General features: G+C 40.8%; 1 protein-coding gene across 1 annotated transcript in view; it reads right to left on the reverse strand.

Annotated features, from left to right (window-relative positions):
• Window positions 1–9,030: 9,030 nt before the first annotated feature.
• The window catches only part of LOC135717500 (unconventional myosin-Ia-like), a 45,239-nt gene continuing 43,024 nt past the window's right edge, over window positions 9,031–11,245 (reverse strand). Inside the window, exons 17-18 of the mRNA XM_065239614.1 lie at window positions 10,291–10,418; window positions 9,031–10,226 (exon numbers count right to left, since the gene is read on the reverse strand). Coding sequence (XP_065095686.1) covers window positions 10,103–10,226; window positions 10,291–10,418 — 252 coding nt within the window. The 3' untranslated portion in view covers window positions 9,031–10,102. The remainder of the gene's footprint in view (window positions 10,227–10,290; window positions 10,419–11,245) is intronic.

The following is an 11,245-nucleotide window of genomic DNA, read 5'->3' on the forward strand; positions in this document are numbered from 1 at the left end:
ATCCGGCCTTCTACCTTCCACGCCTGCAGACGCTGCTTGTGCGGAAATCGGAGACATCCCTTTCCGCTATCGATCTGCTGCAGCTACTGCTACGAAAGCCGCTGCCCTCGCTGCTAAGACATCCGGGAATGATAGGGTCTTTCTCCTCAACGAGGGGAACAGAGCCCTCCGCACTGCAGCCAACCTTGACCTCCCCCCGGTGGCCAGGGTCCACTGGCATGGAGAGAAAAGTTGGCGATCTAACGTTATCAAAATAGATAAGCGGATTAAGAGAGGATTTCAAGCCGGAGATAACTCTGTAGCGTTGAGGCGTTCAGTTGCAAAACTTCTTGGGTCGGTCTATCCGGGGCACGTTCCTCGCTTTACGGACGGATCGCGATCACGGGCTGGAGTGGGACTCGGAGTGGCAGGACCAAACTCCGCAACAAGTCAAAGTCTACCGGAGGAGTGTTCCGTTTTTTCCGCAGAAGCCGCTGCTATTCTTGATGCAGCCATCACTCCTGCAGATCAACCGATCCTTGTGCTAACGGACTCACACAGAGTCATCCAGGCGCTGGAAGCCGAAGCCCCGCGCCACCCCTGGATACAAGCCATTACACGATATGCCCCACCCTCAACCGTTTTTACGTGGATTCCCGGGCACTGCGGTGTTCCTGGAAATGAGGCTGCGGACAGGCTGGCGGGATCCGGTCCATCTGGTCTCCGCTTCACCAGGAACGTACCACTCCTAGACGTCAAGCGTTGGATCGCGAATATTATCATGGAAGCCTGGCAGGAGGAATGGTTTCAGTTGCGGACCACTTTCCTGAGAAAGATCAAAGAAACCGTACGACCCTGGCTAGACAGCCACAAGTACAAGGACCAACGGATCATTTCAAGACTCCGGACCGGCCATGCGAGGATTTCCCACAATTTTGGTGGGACACCCTTCCACAAGGTTTGTCCAATCTGCAGCATCCCTGCCTCGGTGGAACACGTGCTGTGTGTCTGCCCAGAGTTTCAAAGGCTACGCGAACAACACCGACTCCCAGAGAACATCAGGGAGCTACTTGGCAACGACCCCTCGACGCTGGCTGCGCTGATTGCTTTCTTGAAGGACGCCCACCTGTACAACCAAATCTAGCACTCTCGTCGTTGGCTGCGCTGTCCGTGTTCTTCCACCTTCCTATTTTCCTGCCGTCGGGGTATCTCTGCCGAACTGTCTCACTGTCTCTTACGGTAGAGCTCTACCTTGTTCGCGCATCCATTCCTCACCACAGTCCCGATGTAACTCCCATTTTACATTAAGTTTTTTTTTTTTCAAATGTTGTTCCAGAGCCAGTTTTACGTTACGTTAATGTTAGACTGAAACGTTTCCTTAGAGGCAGGCCCTAAGCCTGACCTTCTACTATCAAATGTGATGAACTAGCCTACGGCTAAAAATCACAAAAATAAAGAAAAAAAAAAAGTTTTCACTTAACTTTACACAAGTTTCTAAACGAACTTGGACGTCTGTTCTCTGCGGATTCGTGGAAAATAGTAAAATAAGATAACTCCCGATGGAAATTAGCAAGTTGTGCAATAAAATGTCCATTATTTTGAGTTTTGAAAATCGTCATTATGATCACAGAGAACAGACATGGAGGCTGGAACAAAATTTCTCTAAAAACTTGTGTAAGGATTCCTATTTGACTTCTGCGCCATTAACGGCGACTTCCCCACTTAAAAACCTTCTTTGACAACATGATGGCGCTGGCGTTGCACAAATTACACTAGACACTAAGTGCTAGTAGCGCCAAGTGGCAATTTTCAACAGAAAATTTATCGATACTAGCGCCAAATTGGTCGAAAGTGGAAAATTTAGAGAGAAAATCAGGAGATGCTAACACCACGTAACGGCGACGTTCCCACTTATTTTACACAAGTTTCTGACCGAGCTTCAACGTCTGTTCTCTGTGTTATGATGCAAACAAATGGATTGGATGACATTTCCTCTCAAAATCGGCTAGCGCACTCTACATTAATGGTGCATGAAAAGAGCCTATAGGTAACTCTAATGGTGGTAAGCTCCAACTCGGATTAACTTTTAATACCGTCCCTGTTTGGATGATCTGCAAAGTGTTTGCTTAGAGTCGTGTTGAATAACTCTGTTGTCGACATCAAAGCAGCCGGGCATTCTTAATCGGGATTTAATCCGAGGATAATGCCGGTTGGAGCTTACCACCATTAGAGTCGGTGTATAATGAGTCACACCAAGAGTGAAGCCAAGTCTACCTATTGAACTGTCAAACCGGCTACCTATCGTGCAAAGTAAACAAGCATTACGATGCTATGAAAGGTCCACGAAAGGTATTGCAGTTAAATATTAAATAAAACCGAAAAAATGATCATATATACGCCACAGAGAACAGACGTTCAAGCTCGGTCAGAAACTTTTGTGTAAAATAAGTGGGAACGTCGCCGTTACGTGGTGTTAGCATCTCCTGATTTTCTCTATAAATTTTCCACTTTCGACCAATTTGGCGCTAGTATCGATAAATTTTCTGTTGAAAATTGCTACTTGGCGCTACTAGCACTTAGTGTCTAGTGTAATTTGTGCAACGCCAGCGCCATCATGTTGTCAAAGGGGGTTTTTAAGTGGGGAAGTCACCGTTAGTGGCGCTTAAGTCGAATAGGAATCTTTACACAAGTTTTTAGAGAAATTTTGTTCGAGCCTCCATGTCTGTTTTCTGTGACTACACACTAAGTGCTGTTAGCGCCAAGTGGCAATTTTCATCAGAAAATTTATCGATACTAGCGCCAAATTGGTCGAAAGTGGAAAATTTAGAGAGAAAATCAGGAGATGCTAACACCACGTAACGGCGACGTTCCCACTTATTTTACACAAGTTTCTGACCGAGCTTGAACTTCTGTTCTCTGTGAACGAAGTGACAGACGACTAACTGGCGAACAAATCAATGGATCACATCATTCGAGCAGTTTAAGGTTCAACAAACCATCATTGTTTTTTCAATCATCATCAAAAAATGAAAAGCAGTTTTTTCATTCAAATTCAAAAATCTGCAAACGAAAATGTCATCATTGCATTCTACTGGCCTACCGCAACACAGTGATGACATTTTCATTGGCAGAATTTTGAATTTGAACGAAAAACTGCTTTCGATGATTGAAAATTCAATGATGGTTTGTTGAATCTTAAAATGACGTTTCCTACCACTCGGCTTTAACGTGGAACAATATATTTGATATTTTTTCTTCTGCAACCTCGAGAAAATATGCTTGAAAAATCTGAAATTTATTGTTTCATGTTCGTAAACTCGCTGGTAGAAGGTCGTCCCAAAACTGCTCGACAATATGATTAATTGGCAAATTAAAGTTGGCACTCGTGGAGAATAGAAGAACTATGAGAGTGATGATGGTTTCAAAATTTTACACGGTGAGGTATACGAGTGCAATCTTAAAATGCTTTTATTTAAATCTGGTTAACTCACTCATACATCTAGTTTTCACTGGAAATCCTATTTATGAGTTCTCATTGCAAGACAGCCTATATTACGTGATATAAGCTGTAATGTGAACGGGGTATTAACACAGAGAACAGACGTTCAAGTTCGGTCTAAAACTTGTGAAAAGTTAAGTGGAAACGTCGCCGTTACGTAGCGCTAGTATCTCCTGATTTCCTCTATAAATTTATCTCTTTCGACCCATTTGGCGCTAGTATCGATAAATTATCTGTTGAAAATTGCCACTTGGCGCTACCAGCACTTAGTGTCTAGTGTAAGTTTTGCAACGCCATCATGTTGACAAAGAGGGTTTTTAAGCGGGGAAGTCGCCGTTAGTGGCGCTTAAGTCAAATAAGAATCTTTACACAAGTTTTTAGAGAGTCTTTGTTCGAGCCTCAATGTCTGTTCTCTGTGGTTTAGGTTCAGTTTCTTTTCGTTCAGTTCGTACATAACATTGGCCACCTTAAACCGTGCGTCTGCGTTGTCCCAGTTCGTATGCAACGTTGATCTCCGCAGCCGATTTCGATCTCCGGAAGAGTTCCGGTTGTGGATCTAAAATGCAATAAGATGTGTTTCGATATTCCTTTTGCCGAGGTTTTTGTAGTCGGAGGGATTCCATCGCCTTCCATTCGGGTCAGTTTGTCTTGGTTCCAAGACTCACTGGTTCCAAACGACAACAAACCGTAAGCAACGTTGTTTGTAACCAAAAACAGATATGGAAAACCAATGAGCGTAAACAGGTGAGGCCCAGAAAATTTGTCGTCTCTTTCGTTCTCCGGCTGATTAAATGGATGACGGAGTTTGACGTTACACTCCTTCAACCGTCTTAACAGCGGGAGAACGAAAGAGACGACAAATTCACTGGACCTTACATATATTAATCGCATTGATTGATGTTCAGTAGGCCGTAGCACATTCGGCCCCTGCTTGGTTCTTGTATTGGTTCGGATTCCACTGCTTGTTGTGTTGTTTCTTCGCCTTCAAAACAAAACATTTTAACTGTCTGATTAACCGCGTTGCCAAGAATGCCATTATTCACAAGCAATCAAAGTCAGTCTGATGACTGTGCCACTGTGGCACTGCCGGCACACTGAGAAAAAAGTAGGTACAAAATAAGTGTGTGTTATACAAGTTTTCAATGTAGTTAGTACTTAGACAAATTTTGCTATCTTTGTAATGACTCATCTTACCTACCAATCCTAAACTTACCGATTCAATCGCATTTGGTGTTATGCTTAATTTGAATGTATATCGCCCAACCGGGAAAATGCTAATAATTTCGGCATATCACTTCAGTAAATTAATGGTCGAACTAAAACTTAAAAACGTTAAAGTGAAACACGAAAATGATTGCCAGATTATCTACATTCTGTATTGTGATGAGTTGGTCAGTCAAAACCAGTCCCATGAATCCCCTTTCGGCCCTTTTTCACACACGCAGAGCTGCACAAGTTCAACAATACATGTATAACTGCGGACTGCGCTCGCACAAATCCTCGATTGGCACAAATTTCATCCATCAAACTTGTTCCTCTTTGTTAACTGTAATGTCATGAGTTTTTTTTTTGTTTGTTTCTTATTTCCTTCCGTCAAGAATTATATATATATACTTTGTTCTACCATTTTTTAATTGAATTCTACTTCCACTACCATAGATATTCACTACTGCCGTTCTTGATGCCACATTGTATCATCATTCCAATGCTCCTTTCTTCACTGTCCAGAAAAGAGAGCTACCCATAGAAAAAAAAAACGATTAAATATCGAAATGCAATACGCAACAACTTGTCAAAAGTACGAAACAATGTACACATTTGGTTTGTCTGTGACTGAATGTGACAGTAGAAGGAACTGAACTGCAGCATCACTTATTCGAGAAAGTAATACAGAAAAACTATTTGGCACAAAAATTGCATTCCTTTTACGCTGTCGCCCCCTCTTCCTGTTCTAAATCTTCCATTTATATTTAAAAAGTTATAAAGAACCCGCACTGCGTGAATTGTATGTATGTACGTTACGTGTGTTTGTATATATAAGTTGTTATACTCTATGTTATGATAATCGTTTTATTTTTTTGGCACATTAACCACGCTTCTTTCTGTTAAATGCAGTTTTACACATGCTGGTTGGTAAGGCCCAAGCACAATGACAGCGGAAAAGCCTGATCTGAGCAAGTCTATTTGTCGGATTGAAAACTAGTTAGAACCAAATCGACTTCGGTAAGGCATCTTGATGTCATTTTTGACAACTGTCAAACTTTCCGTTTCCGTTGCACTTCCACCTACATTGCGTTTGGGCCTTTAGGAATCGTTTTTCCCCGCGGTTTAGGTATGTCACAGACAGACGTTCAAACAGAACCAAATTTCATCGAAACTATAATGATCCTCAACTGATACAAACAAAAAAAATCAAGCGGTGGCTCTCAGATGTTGGTCAGGAAGTATAAGATTTCAAAAATTCCACTGGATAGTTTTTCAAGATACAGATAGAAGAAGTTCATTTTGAAGATTTTAAACCTAGGCCGATTCTGCGTGGTGTGTGAGGTGAGGTGACAGTGAACATCAGGTGAAGTGACAATTGGTGAGTCTCAGTACAAACACAGAGAACAGACGTCCAAATACCACCAGAAACTTGTGTAAAGATAAGTGAGGTGAGGTGACAGTGAAGTAATGGTTAAGTGACAATTGTCACCTCGGGTGAGGTGAGTCTCCGTGCAAATCAAATGGAGAGTCACCTCACGCGAGGTGACAATTGTCACTTCAGAAGTGACAGCGTGTCACCTCACCTCACACGCCGCGCAGAATAGGCGCAGAGAACAGACATTGAGGCACCGACAAACCGACATGCATGACCATAACAAAAACAATAAAATTTCTGACCAAAGCACACTACTGCCATCTGGCTCCGTGTTCGCGGGAAATATTTAGCTAAGCCATGAGCCTGCATGCAAAAGTTATGAATTGGTTCGTGTCTGATCTATTCTGGACGAATTATTTTTATCTAGATCAAAAAATCCTATGGTTTTGACAGTTCGGATCACTGCACATTTAAATGGACCGTTTACGATTTTAGGGCATAAGTCAGAATTAAGTGTCATGTCGGTTTGTCGGTGATTGAGGCTCGAACAAAATTTCTCTAAAAACTTGTGTAAAGATTCCTATTTGACTTAAGCGCCACTAACGGCGACTTCCCCACTTAAAAACCCTCTTGGACAACATGATGGCACTGGCGTTGCAAAACTTACACTAGACACTGAGTGTTGGTAGCGCCAAGTGGCAATTTTCAACAGATAATTTATCGATACTAGCGCCCAATTGGTCGAAAGTGATAAATTTTTAGAAGAAATCAGGAGATGCTAACGGTATGTAACGGCGACGTTTCCACTTAACTTTACACAAGTTTCTGGTCGAGTTTGGACGTCTGTTCTCTGTGGAATAGGTCTACTGATTTCCTCTATAAATTTTCCACTTTCGACCAATTTGGCGCTAGTATCGATAAATTTTCTGTTGAAAATTGCCACATGGCGCTACTAGCACTTAGTCTCTAGTGTAATTTGTGAAACGCCAGCGCCATCATGTCGGTTTGTCGGTGGATTGAGGCTCGAACAAAATTTCTCTAAAAACTTGTGTAAAGATTCCTATTCGACTTAAGCGCCATTAACGGCGACTTCCCCACTTAAAAATCCTCTTTGACAACATGATGGCGCTGGCGTTGCAAAACTTACACTAGACACTGAGTGTTGGTAGCGCCAAGTGGCAATTTTCAACAGATAATTTATCGATACTAGCGCCCAATTGGTCGAAAGTGATAAATTTTTAGAAGAAATCAGGAGATGCTAACGGTACGTAACGGCGACGTTTCCACTTAACTTTACACAAGTTTTTGACCGAACATGAACGTCTGTTCTCTGTGTTAATACCCCGTTCACATTACAGCTTATATCACGTAATATAGGCTGTCTTGCAATGAGCACTCATAAATAGGATTTCCAGTGAAAACTAGATGTATGAGCACAGAGAACAGACATTGAGGCTCGAACAAAATTTCTCTAAAAACGTGTGTAAAGATTCCTATTTGACTTAAGCGCCACTAACGGCGACTTCCCCACTTAAAAACCCTCTTTGACAACATGATGGCGCTGGCGTTGCACAAATTACACTAGACACTAAGTGATAGTAGCGCCAAGTGGCAATTTTCAACAGAAAATTTATCGATACTAGCGCCAAATTGGTCGAAAGTGGAAAATTTATAGAGAAAATCAGGAGATGCTAACACCACGTAACGGCGACGTTCCCACTTATTTTACACAAGTTTCTGACCGAACTTGAACGTCTGTTCTCTGTGGTATTATCCTGAAATATATCTGATTATTATATTACATTACTCATAGTCGACAAAAATTTGCTCAACATTTTAAAAATCCTTCGGAAGTCTTCTTCAGTTTTAACATGTCTTTAAACATTTTCACAAAATATGCAAATGTCTTTAAAATGTCTGCAGGAAAAAAATACTTCTCAAAAGGCAGCGCCACCTGGAAGCTACTTGCTACTTGAATGTCTGATTTGAACTGACGGTTATGGCATTTTACACACGATGAGATTCAAGCTTGAATGTCTGTCTGCGGGTATGTGCTGTGATCCGATGATGACTAAAGATGTGATCTGGGGGAACGGAAACGGATTTTTTCGATACAACATCCAAAGTTTTTTTTTACGCACACCGACTGAGGTATTCTATTTGATTTTCTCATACTGCTCGAGCGCATTGCGCTCACTAAACGGAAAATCGATGATAACCCGGTCCTAGATCGATTCAAACGGTACATAGCTACTTTGAAGTGGCGGGGGTTAATTGATTCTGCTCTCTAGTCGTCTAATAATGATTACTAATTCATATACCTCCTAAACAGTGGGGGTTTTTTTTTCTCAATAAATGTATGCCTTTGTTATCGGTAAATTTTTGCTATTGTTTCTGTATGTCTTTCTTTTTTCTTCTTCTTCTTTAATTAATATCTGTCACTGTAGTAAGCGTCATTGAGTTATCTTCTTTTATCAGTTTCGTTCACAACTGCAATTTTTAATATCTTTGTTGTTGTATGCTAAGTGGTAGGACTAGTAATTGTTTAATTTGGCCTATTTGTTTTCTTTTATCTCTGATCTCGCAGCATTCCTTTCATGGTTGGTGAAGGTTAAGTCTAGTTGAAACAACTTTCCCCTAACGGTGTTTTTTTTTCTTCTTTGTTTCTCCCTCTTATTCCGAGTAAATTATTAATACTTTAGTTTGTTTACTTTTAAATGCGATTTGGTAAGACAAATTGAGCTACCTAAAGGTTAGTACTTTTTGCTGTAATAGTTGTTGTGGAAGTCAAAGAGATCTGATTGAAAGCCCTCTAGTAAAAAATTGGACGCAACTTTCAAAATGCACTGTTTTTCTCGATTGGAACAGCTTTTTTCGTTTTTCAGGTGACAGTCGTCCATACTTTTACTAGATGGTTTTAATCTGATTTCCCTTTTTTGTGTATGTTTGATTCCGTCGAATTTCAACAACAGACAAAAGTCACAACACAGTCTGCCATTTATTACTATAACTTGTTGTTTTGATTTTCGCTTTTATTTAAAAATACCAAAGACCGATCAACTCGTATGCGTGGAAAACTAGAGCACTGACTGTTAAAACTCTGTCAAACTTTGCGTGGTCTATCGAAAGTAGTAGTCGATAAAATCAATATCAAAAATAAGTTCTAGGTTAAAATTTAGTATTGGCTTGAACGAGCGTTTGTGGGTCGACTCCCTGTGGTCATTGGTACCCAACTTCCGAGATCGTTGCCCACACCGTGCGTGGGATCCGATAAAATTAGTTTTTTTTTTACGTTTATAATACTCACTATGATTGTATGGAATTAGATCTTATAATTTCATCAACTTAAATAGATTTATAAAAGTCTCTCTACGATTAAATTCCAAGTTTGTTTTTGTAGTTTTCAATTGCTAATAGGTTGCCGTAATTGATTTTATTTTTCTTTTATTTTAAACGCTTCCGCTGGCGGAATCAAATTTACCTGTTAGTCGTCACGTTTGAACTACTGTAGTTTCGATTTACACTGTTTGCTAAAACAATCAACCAACTGGTACATATTAGTTTCTATCATGTTTTTCCCCTATTCTCGATTAGCAGCGTTTCCCCGATTGCTCTCTAAAACACCACAGACAAGTATAATCAACACGCCTTGTCCTGGCACTAAACAATCAAATATTGCTTCAACATATAAACAAAACTATCTCCCGTGCTACTATGGTAACATTCAGTGGATTAGAAACACCGTTCAAAAGGGTCTTGGCACAAAGTTCCACGCGGCCTTTGCTTTTTCGAAATAAACAACCGCGCCTAATGAAAGACCGCAATGTTAATCCTTACAAGGATTGAGTAAACTGGTTAACAAAGGTAGCGTGGAATTTTACGGAAATACCCGTACACTTACGTTGCTAGTCGAATTCTAACCCCCGGACGCCAAACTCCATACCGTCCTCGTCGTCGTAGTCGAACAACTGTATCAATTCAGAACAACCCGCTCCGCCTCCTCCTCCTCCTCCACCAGTAGCGCCCTCCGGTAAGGCCCTCTGTTACACAATCACCTCCATCCGGTTGCCTTTGCGCTGGACACGGGTCTGATTGTATGGATTGTCCACTAGGCCTCCGCATTTGAACGTAAATACCACCGTCTGCTGGCCGAAGTTAGCCTCGAATCTAGAACAAGCAAGTTTGATACAATTTTGAATGCAACCTATAAGGAACCACACGGTGTACATACTCTGTGCTGATGACGATCTCGGGAGATTTGGCAGTTGCATTCTGGATCACCAGGAACAGCTTCGTAACGATCTCGATCGAGTGGGCCGTTTGGAACACAAAGTCACCCTTCTTCCGGCCGATTTCCGACTGCGTGAAATTGGGATCAAAGACATTTAAATTTATGTAATAATATTTATAGTGTAGCAAAGACAATGTTTAAGTTCCGATTCTAAGAACACTAACTCGCATTTAACGTACGTCGTAGGAAACCTTGAACTTTTAAATAAGAACCAAAAACCCCTAAGCCATTGAAGAATCAAAGTGACGATTGACTCTCAGATGGCGAGTGGGTGAAAATGGTAATGACGTTTTGATATCTGTCAAATGGAATGATTTTTTATAGAGATTGCTGACGTTTGTCGTACGTAGTGTGCGTCACGTATACGTATACGCAAAATGTTTTCATCGGGAAAAAAAACTTCATAGCGGAAAATTTTCCCGATGAAAACAAATCACTTACACAATCATACTTTAGCAATCTCTATAGTACATCATCATTTTTGTAATTGAGAAATCCAACTTAAACTCCTGCGCGCCAGGTGGCAGGAATAAGCACTAACCGACGGTGATACGTTTGTGACAGCCCTTGATAATTTCATGGATTGTTTTCAAAATTGATTAATTTCAATGTAATTTCATGCAAATTTCTATTTAGAATGGATTAATCTTGTACAAAATGCATAAAACTATTTTGTAATGCATTGTCCCTAAATAAAAAGCTACTATAAGACTTATAAATTACAGAAAACATGTTAAGGTTTGAAATCATCTGCCGATTAAACAGAAGAAGAAGTCGGCCGACTAAATCCCTCGACGAAAAACTATTAAATAGGCCGATTGCTCGGTGTATCATCAAACGAAAAACGATTTAATATGCTGATTAATACACCAACTAAAATTAATTACAAGTGGCA

This window comes from Ochlerotatus camptorhynchus, unplaced genomic scaffold, assembly GCF_037179485.1.
Source record: "Ochlerotatus camptorhynchus isolate MF236.1 unplaced genomic scaffold, CSIRO-AGI_Acam_v1.1 ptg000058l, whole genome shotgun sequence".
NCBI lineage: Eukaryota > Metazoa > Arthropoda > Insecta > Diptera > Culicidae > Ochlerotatus > Ochlerotatus camptorhynchus.